Consider the following 21,254-nt stretch of genomic DNA (forward strand, 5'->3'; position numbering starts at 1 on the left):
GGCACTGGTAGCGGTCACGGGGGACATCGACAGCAGCCAGCTATCAGGGAGTGTCATCCAGCCCGTCACCAGCTGTTAGAGTACAGATTTCTCAAATTGCTTTCAGCCTATTTGGCTACTTATGTGTCAGTTTATTAATAGTAAAATAGCCAACAAGCATCTCTACATTTGCCCACTGAATGCTGCATGTTTATTTCCTTTTCCATATTATTTCATAGGTGATTCTCAGGTTGGTTTGGGTCTTTTTATTGGAGTTATGACATCTTATCGATTTTACATTTCCTTTCAATTTCATGATTCTTAACCCCAAAGTGCTTTTGCTTATGGGAAGGGAAAGATAAATTTGGATTGAAGACCACCAGCAACCCCAGTCTGGATCATAAAGACTCTCATAGCCATCCTAAGGGGCCCTTTATCAGCCAAGGCTAGAGTGGCCTCAGCTTTAGTTCATGGCCATAGTGTCTGAAGAAATTTCCATCAGTGTAAATACGCCTTGTTTGTGAGCTGCCTGGAGCTATAAATATCTAACCAGTTCCCATCAGGAACACACAGAAGTTTCTGAGGCTCGTTAAGAATAAACTTAAGGGTTCTTAACTGACACATTTTATATCCATCAGTATCCTACCCTTGAGGTATAGAATTCAGTCTTACTCTGTTATTTGTTGTACTATTCTGTTATATTTCTGCTTAGTACAGAAGAATATTTAAAACACAAAGCCTTTCTCTAACAATGTATTCAGATTTAAATACTATTTACTATCATATCAATCAGGGATTTATCAAAGCCAGATGTGAATCTGCAGGGACATATTAGGCATGATAATTAACTCCTCTTAGAACATGAGAAAAGATTCCCTGACTCTAATTTTTAATAAATATTAAAATACAAGGTAGAAGAATATGAGAAGTGAAGTGAATACCCTTGACTGGGCAAGAGAATATGAAGTTTAAAATTAAAGAAAGCATAGGAGATGATGAAGGCATCTGATTTATTTATGTAACCTCCGCAGGCTTCACCCAGCTGGGGATCTGCTTCCAGTTGTGTTAAGGTTAGAAAAAAGGCCAAGTTGGCAAGTTAGTAAAATATTTAAAAAATTTTGAGATGGAATAATTATTTGGTGGTTTTAAAAAACAATGTAACTTGGTGGTTACATTAAGTATATATATTAATATGTATAGACTTTTAATAAGTGAGCAGGTCAGATTTAAATTTGATTAGATTTGAAAACAACTTGCAACCAGATATATCCTTATTTCTGATTTGACGATATGGATTAGTAGATAATTAAATTATGCTGGCAGTGCAGACAAAATAAACATGTCATTTCTTCTTAATGAAGTCTATATTTTGGACATTACTGTTTCAGTGTATATTTGTCATTATGAGATTTATTTTCACTTGAGGCAATGTTCAACTTGAGTTGGAAAATTCTCAAGTGAAGTTTATTAACTCACTTCGTATTGATATTTAAACCAATAAACCTAAAATATATAACGATAATCTATTATATATTGTCCATTAGTATTTCTGTATGCCCTTCCTAACTGCGGAATGAATGAAAATATGATGTTGGAGGGTCTTTTTTTTTTTTTAAGTTTATTTTGTGACTCAAATGCTTTACTAAAGTAGGAGACTGACATTTCTTTAATCTGAGATCAATATACACTCTATAAGATTGAACAAGAGGAACCTCAATATTGATCACTCTAATTCAATGAGCTTCTATTCTCTGAAAAAAGAGCTTTTCTTTGGGAAGGTCAAAGCAGTCTAATGTTAAAAATCCATGTACTTTCTGTAAACTAAGATAGGCTCACACAGTATGTTCTAAACAGAGACAGGAAGAAATTGAAATAGGAAGATCACATTGTCAGGAGTGAATCTAGTAGTATCACCCAGATATTTTGAGGTTATGGAGTCAGAAAGATGGTTTGTACTCTGCTCTTTCTAGGGATGATAAGCCACGTGTCTGTGAGGGGAATCTTCCCAACTGTCCTTTGTAAACAGAGATCACATGTACTACATTACTTAAGCTCCAGAAATTCACACGGCCTTCCATGATTATAAGGCTTTCGGTCACCTCTGTTAGGAAACTCCTGGTGGCCCCCAGTGTAACCAGCATTAAAACGAAGACATTGTGAACAGACTCTATCTCTTATGTAAATGGCCGGTTACTATAGCTTGACTGACTCTTCTCCTTCATTCTTCGGAATAGAGAAGCATTTTCAGTGGCTTGCATTAATGTTGAGCCTTTGTCAAATTTCTGCTTCAACCCCATTCTTTTCAGATCTAAACGAGTGTGGCCTGAAGCCGCGGCCCTGCAAGCACAGGTGCATGAACACTTACGGCAGCTACAAGTGCTACTGTCTCAACGGATACATGCTTATGCCGGATGGATCCTGCTCAAGTATGTCAAGAATCTTAACTGCTTTATAAGTGCTTTGGGCTTGACTTCATCATGCTGTGCTCTGGGAGTGTGTGAAAAGTGGCCTCCTAGCCCTCCTCCTAAACAGGATGTGAGCACGTGTTTGTATGTGTGCCCAAGGAATGGAAATCAAAATAAGAGTTGCCCATTGTAGATGTCTAACATTCTTTTTTCAGGGGTGCCAATGTTAAATTGATTCGGAAATGGTCTTTAGAACAAGAATCACAAAACTAAAGTATTTTCTAACGTTTTTCCTAGCAGTCTTCCGCTTTGTCTTCTATCTGGGCATAGAACTATTTCACGTAGAAAAAGAACATTGGTGACCATTTGAGGGCTCTTGTGCTCTCGGTAAGGATGGACACTAAATTATTTGCTGGTAGAGAATCCATCCAGCCTGGTGATTGAGTATAATCCATCCATAAGTACCTCCTTACTTCATTTTTACATTTCTTTATAATAGTCTGAAGACTAAGTTATATCTCTTTTCTTAAAAACAACCTACTTCAAATGAAAAAATAAATGATTATAATAACATAAAAGTAGATTTCATGTGTGTCTTTGTAAGAAAGAAATGGATGGTGTTTCCTACTGTCATTTTGATGTGTTTATAAAACGGACAATGGCCTGAAATTCTCTGCAGGCTGAACATTGAATTGAGATTGTGGTTATATGATATCCAACAATTGATGACTTGATTTTTAATTTTACTGAACTGTCAGTTAAATTAGTTAATCACCAATCAGTTAATTATCAGTTATCTCTCTCTAACTGGGTTGCATTTTATAAAATAAAAAAGGTTAGCTAATTTTATTTATCATTGCATATTTGGCATGGAACTTTTTGCAATAAGGTGAGTTCATGTTTATTAACATGTGGCAGTGATGCTAGAATCCTCTAACATTGTACAACTCAGTGGGAAATCTGCTGTACCTGGAGAAGTTTAATGGATGGTTGAGACAGTTACTTGGATGCCTTAGTTAAGACCAGCACTTAACATGAGTAATCTGGAAAAATACCTCAATGCTCCAGTTTCCTTGGCCACTGGAAAAGCTTCCAGATAATCTCTGTGAGATAAAGTTTTACATTTGTCTTTTATTTCTTCAAATACGTTAAAGGTCTTCCCCAGATGCTAACAGCTGGTTCACTTCTTAATTATCCCTGAGGGAAGAAGGTCTTCGTGTTTTTCCTCCTATTTTTTACTTTCTTAGACTGTTGGAGAACTAAGCCCTTTTCATCTGCATTGTTGATTCAGTGTCACTGATTTCAGAACAAGTAGAAAACATAGTTACATTAGGTACAGAGTATACTCTCTGCCTCTCTCGGACAGTCACTGTCTTTCCAGGTGCCCTGACATGCTCCATGGCAAACTGTCAGTATGGCTGTGATGTTGTCAAAGGACAAATTCGGTGCCAGTGCCCCTCTCCTGGCCTACGGCTGGCTCCTGATGGGAGGACCTGTGTGGGTGAGTTGTAAAATCAAGCATCTCTATCAGCAGCCTCTCTAGGATAAGGAAGAAAGTGAAATGTGATGGCAGGAAGGAAAAAGGGCAGTTACTTAGCATCAGGTAATTAGCTATCCTTTAGACAATATCAGATGTCTCAGAAGGGGACCTCTCTCTGTGAAAAGACCATGGAAACTTTGTTTCCCTAAAAAATGAGGGACAGGAGGAGCTTCAGGCAGAGGAAACCACACGTGCAAAGGCATCGAAGTTTAGAGGGAGCATAATATTCAGGGAACAGGAAGAGCTCAGTATTTCTAGGACGTAAGAGGCAATGAGTATTGAAGCTGAGCTGGTAGACAGGGCTAGACTGTATGTATTGCACTAAAGGGTTAGTTTTTTTTTTTCCCCCCCGTAAATTGGGAAGGCAGTAAAAGATTGTGGTTAAGAGTCTGGGCTTTGATTTGAAACCTGGCTCTGCCATAGACTTGATATGTAACCTTAGGTAAGAGGCTTCCTTTCTTTGAGCATCAGTCTTCTCATCTTTAAAATGGGAGTAATGTCCTTGTGAGGATTGAATGAGATCATGAATGCAAAGAGCTTAGCACGGTACCTCACATGTAGTAAGCACTGAATGAATGGAGGTATTTGGGGGCTCAAAATATATTTACTGAGTACTTTCTATATACCAGGCACTGTGCTAAGTGCTAGGATATAGAGTAATGGACAAAGCAGACAAGATTTCAGTCCTCACAAAGCTGATATTCTAATGGAAGAGACAGAAAAGAAAGAAATATTCAGTAAAATTACAAACAGTGCCAAGTGTTAATATGAATAAGAGAGTGAAAAACAAAAAGGATCTATTTTAGAAAATAATGGTCAAGGAAAGCCCTGAAGTAAGACATGGACCATTGGCCACATGAAGTATCAACCAAGCAGGTGAAAACGTTGCAGAGCACTGCAGTGAAAGAGAGGTTGGTCTGTTTGAGGTTTTGAAAGAAAGAAAACCATATCCTTAAGTACAGAGTATGAGGGGTGGTGGCTTGAGATACAGCCAGTGAGGTGGGTGAGGACTGTTTATTAGAAGGTCGTCAAAGATGTGGTGGGGAATGATGAATGAATTCAGAAAGCAAGTAGAAACAATTGAGAGTTTTGAGCATGGGAACAATCCCTTCTTATGTCTTAATAAAATCATTTGTTGACAGTTGAGTGGGAATGCTTTGGAGAGGCTAAGATTGGCAGGGAAAAGGCCAGTTTGGAGGCTCTTGGAATAGTCTGTCCTGGGAGATGGTGACTTGGACTAGGGTAATGGCAGTGGGTGAAGAGCAGAGTAAATGAATTTTACAAATTTACAAATTCAAAGAATTTGTCAGAGGTAGAATCAGCTGGGGTTAAGGGAAATATGGTTGTCAAGGATGACTCATGTTTCTAGTTCGAACAGCTAGGGGGGATACAGGTGCAGTACGTGCTGAGATACCGTACAGGAGGAGGACGGCTTGGGTTAGAAGGATGAGTTGAAATTTGGAGATCTGGAAGTTATGTTGCCTGTCCAGGCAACCAGCTGGATAACATTCATGATGAGCCACTATGTGCCACGCAACCGTTGCAGATAGTTGTATATTTTAAAAGCTACTCCATCTGAACATGCTGTTGCCCTTCCTAAGACACAGTTGGCTTATGTTTCTAGACATCGATGAATGTGCTACTGGAAGAGCCTCCTGCCCTAGATACAGGCAGTGTGTCAACACTTTTGGGAGTTACATCTGCAAATGTCATAAAGGCTTCGACCTCATGTACATTGGAGGCAAATACCAATGTCACGGTAATGAACCCCAACCCTTGCTTTGTGTTGTTTTATCCTGTGGAGCGGAAAGGTCTCTTAATTATGGTGATGACTGGGATGTCAAGGGCAGGGGAGGGTACTGGCATTAAATTAAACAGAAGTGAAACTCAAACACTAGTAGTTCTGGACGCACACTACTTTATTTCTTCTCTTTATCTGCCAATTTTACGTGAACCTTCACATTGCAAAAAAAATTTTTATTTGAAACTGTGTATTTTTGGTGTGTAATCGTATTTATCTCCCAAATAAACCTCTTCTTTTCCTACTTCCTGATGCAGATATAGATGAATGCTCCCTTGGTCAGTATCAATGCAGCAGCTTTGCTCGATGTTACAACGTACACGGGTCCTACAAGTGTAAATGTAAAGACGGATACCAGGGCGATGGATTGAATTGTGTTTGTGAGTCATGCTTGTCTCCCAGCTCTAAATTCCAGCAGGAAGTACACGATTACACAAAGGCCATTCCTAGGAAAGATAAGGAACAAGATTAATTATCAAAGGAATATCACTTTTCATATCTAGTAATACTAGTCCGTGATTTCCACAAACAATAAAATCACTTGCTCAGTAATTTTTAAAAATTAAAGACTCAGTAATACATTCTACTCTTAAAAGCATTCAGTTCCTTGACTAAACTCTCTCAGTAGCTTCTCCTTAGCTGGTACGAAATTATAGAGCCCTCCTTGAGAATTTGATTTTAAATGTATGTTTGTCATTAGCATTAGATTATAATGGTGGGATAATCTGAATATATTCGTTCCTCTGTTGTATGCCTCCAATTCTGGTCTTTAAAAATCATTTCCATATTTATTTTCTCTACGTTCAGAACTGTTTTGCTTTTAAATTTTTATAAGCTCTATTTGTGGTATGGCTATGTCAGTAGATAAACATGAAAAAAATACCCTCCAAGGTGAAAGTTTCACAAACCAAAGGCCACAATTTAGCATACATTTCATGCAACGATAGATCATTTTTTAAATTTCTGGAGTAAAATATTTACTGAAAATCATGGGGCATAAAATCATGAGGATTAAAGGATTTTTGAAGGGTCATGTAGTTATACTCAGTCTGGAATATATGCTTCCAAGAAGATTAAATATTAATTCCTTTTGGTGAATACAATCAAGGACAGAGTTTCCACAGGTGATCTTGGTGACCTCTGAATTTTTTTTTAAAAAGCAATTGTATAAATTAGTAAAGGGGAAGGAAAACCAAATATAAAACAGTGAGTAGAGCATTTAATGAAAATGTATTTGTGTGAATTGAATTTATATAAAGTGTGGAAGAGAAAACTATTAGTCTTCAGACAATTCTAAACATGATTTTATAATATACACATACCGTGGAGACACTTAACATAGACTCTAAATATACATTTCTCATATTTTAAAATTTTAGAATGTCTCTGCACTTAAAAATCTCATTGATTCTTCCCTCTTTCCACTTTACAAATACTTAAAACATTTTGTGTTTCAAATGATACATTTCATTACAGAAACACAATATAATTTTTGTGTATACCCACCAAATAGATATATGTGTGTATGACTATATATGTGTATATGTTACATATACACACACATATTAATTTTTTTTGGAAAACAGCCTGACTTAACAGTAGGGGAATATTCTCAATGTGAAAAGTAAGCCAGTTGGCATGAGGTATTTTGATGTGTTTGTTTTTTACAATTTGATATTTTACTTCTTAAGGAGAGAGGGTTGTACACTAATTTAAATACATTTACTGTTTTAGATATTCCAAAAGTCATGATTGAACCTTCAGGTCCAATTCATGTACCAAAGGAAAATGGTACCATTTCAAGGGGTGATGGAGGACACAGTAATTGGATCCCTGATGTCAGAAGTACTAGGTGGCCTCTGAAGACACCCTATGTACCTGCTGTCATTACCAGCAGGCCCACCCCTGAGCCAACAGCAAGACCTGCCCTGAAGCCAGCGCCACAGCCTGCCCCACCCACAGAACTCAGAACACCTCCGCCAGCAGCAACCCCAGGAAGACCAACCACCAGACTGACAAGTGTAGCACCAGTTGCCACTGTGTCTCCGAAAAGGATTACAGTTGACAACAGGATACAGACAGAGCCTCAGAAACCTCGAGGAGATGTGTTCAGTAAGTCATAAACATTACCACATTTTCTGAGGGTTTTTTTTCCAGTTTTATTGACATGTAATTGACATACAGCACCGTATACGTTTGAGTACAGCCTAGTGGTTTGGCTTATCCGTATCATGAAATGATTACCACATTATGTTTAGTTAACATGCATCATTTCATGTAGATACAAAATAGAAGAAAAAGGAAAACACATTTTTTTCTTTGGTGTGGGAACTCTTAGGACTTACTGTCTTAACAACTTCCATATAAGTTATACAGCAGGTATAACTATAGCCGTTGTTGTATATATTGTTGTACGCTACGTCCCTGGTACTAGTGTATCTTATAACTGGATTTGTACCTTTTGACCACCTTCATCCTGTTCTCCCTTCCCACCTCTAGTAACCACAAATCTGATCCCTTTTTCTATGAGTTTGTCTTCTTTTAATAGTCCACATATAAGTGAGGTCATGTACAGTATTTGCCTTTCTCTGTCAGATTTATTTCACTTAGCATTCTATCCTCAAGGTCCATCCATGTTGTCTCAGATGGCAGGATATTCTCATTGTTACGGCTCACTAATATTCCACCGTATATATGTTTATATATACCACAATTTCTTTATTCATTCATCTGTCAGTGGACACTTAGGTTGTTTCCATGTCTTGGCTATTGTAAATAACGCTGTGAACGAAGAGGTGCAGATATCTCTTATGCATAGTGTTTTTATTTCCTTTGGATATATTCCCAGAACTAGGATTCCTGGATCATATGGTAGTTCTGTTTTCAGTTTTTTGTGGAACCTCCATACTGTTTTCCATAGTGGCTGCACCAGCTTAAAATCCCACCAACAGCACATCAGGCTTCCCTTATCTCCACACCCTCACCAACACTTGTTATCTCTTGTCCTTTTGGTAAACAGCCATTCTAACAGGTATGAGATGATATCTCATTGTGGTTTTGATTTGCATTCCCTAATAATTAATGATGCTGGGCATCTTTTCATGTATCTGCTGGCCATTTAGTATATCTTCTTTGGACAAATGCCTATTCAGGTCCTTTGCCCACTTTTTAAGTGGATTATTGGATTTTTTGCTATTGAGTTGTATGAGTTCCCTATATATTTTAGATGTTAACCCATTGCCAGATACACAATTTGCAAATATTTTTTCCCATTCCATAGGCTGTCTTTTCATTTTGTTGATGGTTTCTTTTGCTGTGCAGAAGCTTTTTAGTTTGGTGTCACCCCACTTGTTATTTTATTGCTTGTGCTTTAGGTGTCATATCAAAAAATCGTTGCCAAGACCCATGTCACGGAGCTTTCTTCCTACGTTTTCTTCTAGGAGTTTTGTGGTTTCAGGTCTTATGTTCAAGTCTTTAATTCATTTCGAGCTAATTTTTGTGAGTGGTGTAAGATTAGGGTCTAGATTCATTCTTCTGCATGTGACTATCCAATTTTTCCAGCACCATTTATGAAGAGACTGAATTTTCTCCCTTGAATATTCTTGGCTCCCTTGTCAAATATTATTTGACCACATGTGCTTAGGTTTATTTCTGGGCTCTTGATTTTGTTCCATTGGTCTATGTCTGTTTTTATGCCAGTACAATACTCTTCGATGACTATATCTTTTTAGTATAGCTTGAAATCAGGAAGTGTGCTGCTACCACTTTGTTCTTCTTTCTCAGGATTGCTTTGGCTGTTTGGGGTCTTTTATGTTAGCACATTTTTAATAAGCTTTTTATGATGGCATTTCAACCACAGGACATGGCTTGAATAAGAATAAAACTCATAAAAAGAATTAGTTATACAAAGTGTGAGTTATATATCCCTATTGTTAAATATTATAAAGAGCTATATAGAAGTCAGTCAGTTGGGCAAATAAGAATGTGAATAGAAATGGAAGGAGTATCACAAAGTTATATAGTAGATCACAGCTCCTATCCAGTATGAGAATTCTCCTAACATATTCATATTTACTTGAAAACTCTCAGAGATGGGGAGCTTAATATAGCACGTGCCATTTAACTTTTAATGTAAGTGTTCATTCATTCAATCAGTAAACATTTTTAGTGTGTTTTAGAATGCCAGGCCCTATATTAAGCATTGGGCTTACAAGGTAAAACAGAAAACCTTATAGTCTGGTGGAAAAGACAGTTGCCCCGAAGATAACTGTGGTACTGTGTTAGTGGGAGAGATTTGTGTGGGGCGTTATGGGGGTAGAGAGAAAGGGTACCTAACCCATCTTTGGCCGGGGACAGTTTGGGGAGTGGGGAGGCTTCTTGAGTGAAATGGGGCAAAGGGGATGAAAAAAGGGAGGCATTGTAGTTCACAGGGACCACACAACAGAGGCACAAGCGTAGGAAGCAGCACAGCATGTGCAATAAACTACCAACAAACTGGCAGGTTGAGCCAAGGATTGATGAGAAAAACTGGACAGCTACCCCTTGTATTTACTGTAAACTGGTGGTTAAATCTAAACTGGAGCTAGGTTGGATTTAAAGATTCCAGATTTTTAATGGGTGACTGGGTACCACCAATGGTGATAGAGGCTATAGGTAAAGAAGAAGTTTTGAAGGAGGAAGAGGTTGTTCCCTTATTACCAGAACAAAATTTGCAATTTTCAACCTCTTTCTTAGCCTTTTAATGTGTTCTCTTTTTAAAAGTCTCTCTTGCTTCCCATTATTCCTCTCTATACCAATACACATATGAATTAAAAATAACATTGAAGTTCACCAACAGAATTTAGCAGGATGAAACTGGGGAGACACGGAGTTCCGATGATGTTTGAGAGCACTTGTTCTAAGAGAGTGTGATCTTAAAGACATGCCCTGGGAAAGAATTACCTTGATCCCATGCCAAGGCTGTTGCATGCCACAGATAGCACTGCTGCCTCTGGATATTCCTGCCAAAAATTAAATTCCACTCTCATTTCATCTTCAGCCCTAGCTGCTGGTTAATGTCAGCATGGATGAGGATATTTTGGACACTTCTTAATTTGCTGTCCGGAGACTTTAGCATATATTCCAAATAAGGGAGTAGTTCTAAGTTTTTAATTCAGAACAAATAACTAGTATTTATTCATTGCGAAAACAGAAAGGAACCTTAGCACTATTTTAGTTCAACACCATTTATTCATTGACTATTTTCTTCATTTCTGGCATAATAATTTCTTAAGCCATCCTTATTCTCCACTGGTCTGAGAGTAGACTTTGGCTCTCCTCATTCCATGAATTTTCAGGTGATGTTAATTATAGCCACTGTTGGGCAGTCTCCAAATAGCCCCATACTTCAGTTGTATTTTTCTTTACATTGAAAGATATATATGTTTAATGGAAGAGGTTGTTAAACAGAACTTTCCTCTGTGATGTGTATGTGTGTGTGTGTGTGTGTGTGTGTGTGTGTGTGTGTAGGTATGTATTGTCCCCCAAGAAAAGACTATAAAGATATTCTAAAAGGAAATCAAGGAAGAAAAACAATTATAGCACAAGTACATCTCTAGCCCAGACTTCTCCCCAAACTCTAGACTTGTATATCACCTGCCTGTTTAACTGCTCTAGTTGGATGAAGATACATGTCTCAAACTCAACTTGTCTAATCATTCCTGATCGTCACCCCAAACACATTCTACCCACAGCTCTTCCCACCCCAGGAGATGGCACCTCCATCCTACCAATTGCTAAGGCCAAAAAACTTGGAGTCATTTTAAATTACTTTTTATACCCACATCGAAGCTGTATGGAAATCCTGTCAGCCCTGCCTTCAAATTATATCTGAAGTGTGGCTACTGCCAACCATCGCCAGGGCTACCACTCTGGCCCAGGCCATCCTTCCCCGTGGTGTACAGGTCCAAAATCCTTTTTCCAGATAAGTAATACAGCATTTTTTTTAGAAAAGTAATAAGGTGCATTTGCTGTATAGCACACACTGAAGCATATTAATGTTTCTACAGGAAAACATGAACATTTACACTCATTTGGCTACTAAAGCCATTTAAGTTAGGTTAAGTGAAGGTTAGATTTGCCACCTAATGAGTTTATGGAAGCAGCTTTTGGATTTGAGAATGACGGGTGAGGACCCACGGATCTGTACTGCAGTAGCCTTCCGGCCCGTCTGCCTGCTCCCACCCTTGTCCCTCTGCTGTCTCTCCTCAACCCAGCAGCCAGGGTCATCTTTGAAAACTTAAATGAGATGTCATTGTTCAAAGCTCTGCATTAGCACCCACTTCCTTCAGTGAGAACAGGAGCCCTCCAGGCGGCTTCCAAAGTCCTCAGGTCACATCTCCTAGCACTCTTCCCCTCGTTCACGTCACTCCAGCCTCCTCGCTGTTCCTCCAGCTTCTCCCATCTTAGGATTGTTGCTCCAGCTCTTCCCCCTTTCTGGAACACTCTTCCTCCTGCTGTCAGCTTGTCTTACTTTCTCACCTCTTCATGCACATCTCAACTTGCCAGTGAGGCCACTCTGACCACCCCCCCCTTCAATACTGTGACCTCTGCAGCCACTGCCAGCACACCTGATCTCACAACTCTCTACTGTTTTTTTAAATAGCATTTATCACCTTCTATATACTACCTTGTTTACTTATTTATAATGTCTATTTTTGTCTCTTCTGACTAGAATATAAGCTTTTTGAGGGGCAGGGGTCTTTCTCTGTTTTGCTCATTGGTATATCTCAAGAACCTAGAATAATGCCTGGCACATAATCAGCAATTGAATACTATTTGTGGGACATAGAAATGAATGATTAGATCAATCACTCATGACATTTTAAAATAAAAATTATCATGTAATCAATTTCCATACAAACGCTAGTTTAGTAACACATTAAATCTATATTAAGAAATAAAAAATATTCTTTCCTGATTGTTACTTATTTTTATAATATGGGGAGGTTTTTAATTGTGCTTCCACCATCTTTTTCTCTCTTTCTCCCTTTCCTCCCTTCCTTTTTGGAGATTGATGTTCTATTCAGTGGATTATTAAATCTGAAAAGTCAAAGTTAGTGAGAAGGAAAACAATGTTAATTTAGAGATAATGTTTCAAAGTATATACTTCCTAGCTCCTGAAACTAGCTCAAATAATTTTTCTGTTGTACTTGTATTATTTATTTTATTTATTTTTGGCCGCGCTGGGTCTTCATTGCTGTGTGCGGGCTTTCTCTAGTTGCAGCGAGTAGAGGCTACTCTTCGTTGCCGTGCGCGGGCTTCTCTTGCGGTGGCTTCTCTTGTTGCGGATCACGGGCTCTAGGAGCACGGGCTTCAGTAGTCATGGCGTGCGGGCTCAGTAGTTGCGGCGCACGGGCTCAGTAGTTGTGGCTCACAGGCCCTAGAGCATGTGGGCTCAGTAGCTGTGGCGCATGGGCTCAGTAGTTGTGGCTCACAGGCTCTAGAGCACAGGCTCAGTAGTTGTGGCGCACGGGCTTAGTTGCTCCTCAGCACGTGGGATCTTCCCAGACCAGGGCTCAAACCCGTGTTCCCTTCATTGGCAGGCAGATTCTTAACCACTGCACCACCAGGGAAGTCCCAGGAGCATTTAAATAATACGTGATTAAGGAAATAACTTTTTATGTATGATATGAAATATTAAACATGTGTTTTAAAGATAATTTTAACTTGAGGAACCCTAGGTTTTTCAGATTGTGTGAACAGAATTATAACCAGATGTACCTGCAGGGCTAGCCCTATAGACATGATCTGAGCAACACTAAAGTTACCTGATGTAGCATGAAATTCTTGTTCCTTCACTAATGGGACAGACCAGTGCTTCTCAAAGTGTGTTTCATAGAACATTAGTCCTCTGGAATATTATGCAAGTGTATGCCTGAAAAAGTTCTGAGGTCAAATAAATGTAAGAGACCCTTGGTTTAGCCACTTAAATAGGTTTGTTAAGTGTGGGACTTTTCAATATGCTAATGGTCACTGTGAATCTCTTGGAGAGGTATATAATGTGCGTCATTTCCTGAGTGGATTTAACTGGGTTTATTTAACTGTTGGGATTAGAGTTTATTGTAACCCACTTCAGATCAGGCTGGGCTGAACTAAGAGTTACAGAGACCATGCTCCACAAATCGAACAGCCTTCTACCATTAGCTCTCATTTGCATGGTTTCTGAGACCAGTGGGTTGATCTTGGACTCTGGAAGAGCCTGTGGGGGAGGGGAGAGCAGAAAAGTGCTGGGCAGACTTAGAGCAAGAAAGGCAGATTTAACTGGTGGGCTGCCTGTCTGGACACCAGAGGTATGCTGTAGGGGGTTGCTAAAAAGTTGGAGACCAAGTGAACACCAAAGATAAAAATCTGGTATAAGAGCAGGTAGGAGGTATCCCAGAGCAGAGAACATAAGAAAAACAATATGTAGAATCCAAAGTAAAGGACGTTAGGGGAAAAATGCAATTCCAGTCTAGCAATACCATGAAATAGTATGAAGTAATGTTTTTTTTAAAAAAAAATGTTTAATGACTTGGGAAAGTACCTAGGTTATAAAAATGTTAAGTGAAAAGAATATACAAAACTGTGCATACCATTTGATCCCAATTACGTGTAAAATACACGTCTTCATATGTCTGGATGAATATAAAAGTCTGGAAGAAAAAAGACCAAAATAGTAACCATGGATCTATCCAGTTGTTGATATTTGGGGTGATTTTCATTGTCTTCGTGTTATCCTCATGCAGTGATTTTTAATCTTCCCATTCCCACTGTCACTGGTCACAGTGATTTATTATAGTAGTCAATCCTTAGGAGAAGGGCCAGGGGTAATGGAATCCCACTCTCCCAGCAGGAGAGTTGAGTCGTGTGCTTTGAAAAAGTACCCCGGGGGGATTCTGATTGTGAATCATGTTAACTTTATTTAGAACTTACTGGTTTTTAAAAATTCATTCAAAGTTTTAACTTATTTTTAACCTTTCAAAATGTCTTTACAATTGAGCACGTCAGATCTGTCCAGTTTTAGCTAGGAAGCTCTGTGAGGACTATAATAGCACTTGGATCAGGAAGTAGATTTTTCTCAAAGTGTTATCAGAAGCCCAGTTGAACCAGAATAACCTAGGGTGCTTATTGAAAATGTAGATGCCTAATCCCTACCACCAATTTTCTAAATCGGACTTTCTAGGGAAGTACGTCTCAGTCTTTAGTGTGTGTACAGGTCACACAGAGACTTTGTTAAAATGAAAACTTTGATTCAGTGGGTCTAGGTTAGGGCCTGAGATTCTGCATTTTTAACAAGCTCAGAAGTAAGTAACACTGCTGATCTGCTGAGTACACTGAAGAGTAGGGCTCTCTCAACCATAATAGCAGCTCCAACCCAGCAGAACCATGTCCTGAATGGAGACAGAATTAGCCAGATGTGGGTTGTTTAAAATTGTGCCTAAAATGTAGCATATAGCATCTGGGTCATATAAAGAAAAGAAGTGTTGCAGAGTAAAGATTATAGAATACATTGTAATACGTATCAGGTGCGCTTACCAGTGGCCATGTCAGAAAACCAGACTCATTGTTGCTGTGATGTTCATGAGAATGTGCTGAAACTCCAAGCACCACCAGTAAGAACAAAACTGTTTGCACTTTAACGATTGCTGCTTTGCTGCCTGCTGTCCACAGGTTTTTTCTCTCATTTCCCTTTTACGGATTTTACGGAGTCTGGCTGGTGTGATCACGTTGTTCTTAGTCATGGAAATATGATCTTTTCTGATTCTATGTGGTGATGAGTAGAAAGATTGTTTCTGCTGAGGGGTGAACAGGTCTTCAAACTAGTTTACTTCCTAGTAAACCGTAAGGCCTAGAGAGACCCTGAGAAGATGCCTGACATCTCCCTGAAGATGAAACTTCAGCGAGTGTTTTGAAGGACTGCTTGTAGGTCAGATTCTGGTGCTGTGAATTCTGAAAGTTTTCAAGGCATTTATGTATATTTTAATTGGATCCTATGATGGCTGGTAAAGAAAAAAATAGCTCTTTCCGGAAAGTATAAATTGAGTTCTTGGTGAACGTGACCAAAGTCAGAAATCAGATTTTTTTTTGTTGAGTTTTATGCACATTTTTGTATAGAGTTGTAATGAAAAGTATTGTGCCATAGCCACTCTGAGATTTGGGGCATGTTACTAAATCTTCCTATGACTTTGTTTCCTCATCCGTAAGTGGTGATAATAATAGTATCTACTACATTGGGCTGTTGTGAAAATTAGGTGAGAGAGTGCTTGGCGTAGAGTAAGAACTCAATACACAATAGCTATACTACTTCTGTTGATGTTGTTGAATTCATTGATATGGTAATGATAACATTTCCTACTTAACTCATAAAAACACAGCCCTATTTTGTGTTCTGGTTTTGAGTTTATATTTTTCTGATGCTTTTTATTATGGTTCATTACAGTTTTAATGTTCACAATATTTTAAATGTTATTTTTGGCTAACCAGATCCTTTAGAAACAAATTGATTTGCAAGTATGAGCTATTAGGGGAGCAGAGAAAATGAAAATAGAAAGCTGCTATTTCATAGACCCTTTACTTACGACCAAATAATTGGAACATCCGGTTTTATTTAGGTGTTTACGGTACCTAATTGAACAGTTGTGATGTTAAATCAGAGACAGCATCACCTCAACTTCTCTACCCAGCAAATAGTAACAACAGCCTTTTCAGAGATGGATCTGTCTAGATGAGAAACATACATGATGGGTCTGATAAATATCAGAAATAAAAGCTTCCTTTCTTCCTCTAAAGTGATTCATTTGGCCTGAGGGCATTGACCCCTGTCCCCCACAGTAGGTGGGCTTCTGTGTCACCTCGGGGGTGTTCGTGCCACACTCACCCAAGCAGCTATACTGTAGTCAAATAGTCGGCTATGGCACCGCCTGCGTTCTGTTCCAGCGCTCGGACTCAGTCCTGACAGCGCCTAACCTTCTGACTTCCTTCGGCTTAGAAGAGGGCAAGGGGATAAAAACTGTTCTGGTGGCAAAACCCAGGGATCTTTAGAGATGACAGAGTGGGGATGAAAGACAAGGGGTCTAAGATGCCATCTCTTACCTCCCCCCTGCATCCACTCTCTCATCTCCTCCCTTCTTCTCTCCCTCCACGTTCCCTGTCAAATGATCTCCTGATCTAGAATAGTTGAGTCATCACCTTTATGGCCACACTTAGAAATTGCTGCAGGCGGTACTTCAAGTTGTTCTGAAACTTTATTAGAAGAGAGAGAGGGGAGTCACACATTGGGGCTCATTATTGTTAGCTGTGTGTATGTTCCACCTTTCACTAGAGACTTAATTTTTCCCAGTTCTGCTCTGTACTCTCAGCCCAAAGGTGTCTTTTGAACTTTTTGGATTTTTCCTACGCAGTGAAAGCTTTAGCACACAAGGGCTTACTTCTGTGGAGCCCAACAGCCTTTTGCTTTTGCTAGTAATCAGTAGATGGCTGGGAATTTTCTCTGACGTAGTTAAGGAAATGTCAGAATCTCTTTTCCAATCTTTTTATTGCTTCTCTCTGGTAATTTAAAGCTATAATGTGTATGTGCTTCATCTGGAGAGGGAAGAAAAGGGGCAGAGGAGAAAAGGGAGGGGGGGGCAGAGGCAGAGGAGGAGAAGAGAAAGCAGTGTGGAGGGGAGATGCAAGAGGTGGCCTCTTAAAACCCTTGCCACTCATCCCCACTCTGTCATCTCTAAATTTCGCCACCAGAAAGAGCCTTCAGGATATTAGGGAAGTTACATACATACCATTCTCTTCAGATGAACTAAATCCCTAAGCATAGAAAGAATTTAAGACCGTGTTATCTTTCATCTTTTAGTCCAACAACAAATGCCAGAACTGGCCTGGGTAATGTCATGGGAGCCACCCTAGAACAGAAACAGAATTAGCAAACCTACCTTTAATAAATTGTGCTTACATTCTGCTATAGTAGTTACTGTTTGGAGGAAGTCTGGCAGTGGGAGGTGTGTGTGATAATATTTACATTTACTTCACTGTGCTTACTTTTAATGCTTTTTGGTAAAAATATGCAGTTGACTCTTTGGGAAACTTCATTCATGAACGCAGGCTATAGATTAATATTATATCCCTGGGGAAAATATATTTAATAGAATGTTCTGGGATGGAGTTCCTTTTAAGAAGTTTCTTGCTTATCTGTGTGGCCAGTTCTTCTCACAGGCTCCAGGGCTCCGGGGTTCCCCAGCTGCTAGGAACGTACTGGGCCCCTGAGCCCCCGCCAACCACGTTTTTATCCGGCTGTCTGCTCGCTTCAGTGCCTGTACGTTCCCTGTGTTTTTTTTTTTTTTTTTTTTTTTTCGTTCCCTGTGTTTTAGTTTATGCGGAAGATTATAAGACATACGTCTTGGTGGATGAAACGTTAACTAATGGAAGAAAAATGTTTAGGAAATAAATCTTCTAAAGAGTATATGAACATTCTTTTTTTTATGTTAATTTCGGTCATAACTGCCCTCTGACAGCCACTCCCTCCTCCCTCCTGTTCGTCCTCTGTGCTCCAGCCAGAATGATGTACCTGATCTTGGCGCTCCTCTGTTAGAATCCTTGAGACTTCCAGTTTCCGCCAGAATAAAGTCCACAATATTTACAGAGCTTTAAAAGGCCCTGCGGAGTCTGCCTGCATCTCCAGCTTCATTTGGTTCCCTCCTTCCCTCCCCCTCCCTCTCCCTCTCCCCCTGTGAGCTCTACACCTAGAATGATGTTTGAGTTCACACCCGTTCACTCTCTAGGGCGCTAGCTCACAGTGACTCATCCTTCAGGTCGCGGTGTAAGCAGCACGTCTCAGAGATTTTCATGCACCTTCCTCCTGGGCTAGCTTAGACAGCCCCCCGTCTCCCCCTCACCACCAAGGCTCACATAGCATCCTCTAGTTCTCCTCTAAAGCATCCATTACATGGGAGATTGTCAGATGCCTGTCTTCACCTCTAGAATGTAGATCCCATGAAGGAAAGAGTACGCTCATTGCTTCACAAAAGTGAGCCCAGTGCCTCGTACTCAGTGGATGGTCAGTTTCTTGATTGAGAGCATTAATAAGTGGATGGAATAGAGGGAGGGAGGATGGACAGACAGACGGTAGAGGAATTGTATTGTTAGCATTTCTCGTATCCTTTTCTAATCTCTAAAATTACACCATTCTGATTCTAAGGATTAATGGTCCAACTACAGAAAATATCAGATATGTGTTTGTCTTTATAAATATAAATATATATGTGTGTTTGTGTGTGTGTGTGTGTGTGTGTGTGTGTGTGTGTTAGCATCTCTCCCGGTTGTAATTCTATTTTTAGATAAGGCTAGTCATGTATTTTAATTAGCGTTTTCTGCGTTGAATCAAAGAATATGTTTGAATTTCACAAATACATCTCAATTTCATAGCCTCACATTTAATAACAGGTATCAAGACTATTCAAAGTTCTCTTTAAGCAATCAAACTACAAATAACAGACATATAGCTGCTATGGGGTAGGAGACTGTGTATATACTCTGACAGAACTCTCTTTTCTTTCAATGTTTTAGGTACTTTTCTTTTCATAACAGAAATCCTTTTTATAAACAATCTTAAAAAATACAGAATTACAAAAGACAAACCAATAAATGATAAAACATTACTTTTATTTCCAGTACTCAGACTACTTCTATTAGCATATTGATGTATTTCTGTATTATTATTATTGATGTATATGGACATATAACATTACATCGGTTTAGGTGTACAGTATGATTCCATATTTGCATATGTTACAAAATGATCACCACAATAAGTCTAGTTAACGCTCGTCACCAAACATAGTTATAAATTTTTTTTTTCTTGTGATTGGAAACTTTTAAGATTTGCTCTCTTAGTAACTTTCAAATATGCAACACAGTATTATTAACTACAGTCACCATGCATACATTATACGTCCTCATGATTTACTTATAACTGGAAGTTTGTACCCTCTGACCCCCTTCACCCATTTCATTCACCTCCTACCTCCTGCCCCTGGCGGCCACCAGTCTGTTGTTCTATGAGCTTTTTTTTTTTAGATGCCACATATAAGTGAGATCATACAGTATTTGTCTTTTTCTGTCTGACATAATAATAGCCTTAGCATAATACCCTCAGGATCCATCCATGTTGTTACAAATGGCAGGATTGCATTCTTTTTTATGGCTGAGGAACATTTAATTGTGTGTATATATATACCACCACTTCTTTTCCCAGTCATCTCTTGATGGGAACTTAGGTTGTTTCCATGTCTTGGCTGTTGTAAACGATGCAGTGAACACAGGGGTGCATATATCTTTTCAAATTAGTGTGTTCACTTTCTTCAGATGTATACCCAAGAGTGGAATTGCTGTATTACGCAGTAGTTCTATTTTTAATTTTTTGAAGACTCTGCATAACGTTTTCAAATTCCTATCCCCACCAACAGTGCATGACAGTTCCCTTTTCTCCGCATGCAAATAACCATCTGTTATTTCCTGGGCAGTCAACCCTTGAACAATTCAGGGGTTGCAGTACTGACCCTTTGCACCGTTGAAAATCTACGTATAACTTTACATTTGGCCCGCCCCATCCAAGGTTCCATATTGTGTGGCGGATTCAACCAGCTGCGGACGGTGTGGTGGATCTGTGTTGCACATGTTCAGTGAAAAGTACCCATATGCATAAGCGTGGACCCGTACAGTTCAAAGTCGTGTTGTTCCGGGGCCCACTGTCTTTTTGATAGTAGCCATTCTAATAGATGTGAGGTGCTATCTCATCGTGGTTTTGATGTGCATTTCCCTGGTGATTAGTGATGATGAGTGCCTTTTCATGCACTTTTAGTATATCTTCTTCGGAAAAATCTCTCTTCAGATCTTCCCTTTTTTTTTAATCAGATTGGTTGTTTTCCTATGGAGTTGTATGAGTTCTTTATATATTTTGGATATTAACTCCTTATCAGATAAATGATCTGCAAATACTTCCTCCCATTCATTTCTGTCGATCATTTCCTTTCCTGCGCAGAAGGTTTTTAGTTTGATGTAGTCCCACTGATTTATTTTGCTTTCGGCGTCAGGTCTAAAAAAAATCATCTCCAAGGCCAGCGTTAAGGAGCTTAACGCCTATGGTTTTTATTCTACGAGTTTTATGATTTCAAGTCTTACGTTCAAGTCTTTAGCCCATTCTGTCATTTTTTTTGTGTGTAGTGTAAGAAAATGATCCCGTTTCATTCTTTTGCATGTGGCTGTCCAGTTTTCCCGACATTATTTATTGAGGAGACTGCCCTTTCCCCATTGTATATTCTTGGTTCCTTTGTCTTATGTTAATCGACCATGTAAGTGTGAAGTGTGGGAGTGTATTTCTTATCACTGTCTGGGTTTTTTTGTTTGTTCATCTGTTTCTCTTGTACATAGTGGAAATTATTTCACTTAATATTTTTATATAAACTGTAAAACATACCAGGGAGTGAGTAGTGAACCTTCTCTCGACACTTCAGTGGGATGC

At 39.2% G+C, this 21,254-nt stretch overlaps 1 protein-coding gene across 7 annotated transcripts in view; it reads left to right on the forward strand.

Annotated features, from left to right (window-relative positions):
- Positions 1 to 21,254, forward strand: part of NPNT (nephronectin) — a 73,654-nt gene that overhangs the window by 37,511 nt on the left and 14,889 nt on the right. For all 7 annotated transcript variants that reach the window (XR_011073943.1, XM_068543267.1, XM_068543263.1 and 4 more), the window contains 5 exons: positions 2,286 to 2,405; positions 3,766 to 3,885; positions 5,549 to 5,683; positions 5,983 to 6,105; positions 7,460 to 7,837. Coding sequence is in view for 6 of the 7 variants with exons in the window: in XM_068543267.1 (XP_068399368.1) it covers positions 2,286 to 2,405; positions 3,766 to 3,885; positions 5,549 to 5,683; positions 5,983 to 6,105; positions 7,460 to 7,837 (876 nt within the window). In the remaining variant the exon portion in view is untranslated. The remainder of the gene's footprint in view (positions 1 to 2,285; positions 2,406 to 3,765; positions 3,886 to 5,548; positions 5,684 to 5,982; positions 6,106 to 7,459; positions 7,838 to 21,254) is intronic.

The sequence above is a fragment of the Eschrichtius robustus genome, chromosome 4, assembly GCF_028021215.1.
Source record: "Eschrichtius robustus isolate mEscRob2 chromosome 4, mEscRob2.pri, whole genome shotgun sequence".
NCBI lineage: Eukaryota > Metazoa > Chordata > Mammalia > Artiodactyla > Eschrichtiidae > Eschrichtius > Eschrichtius robustus.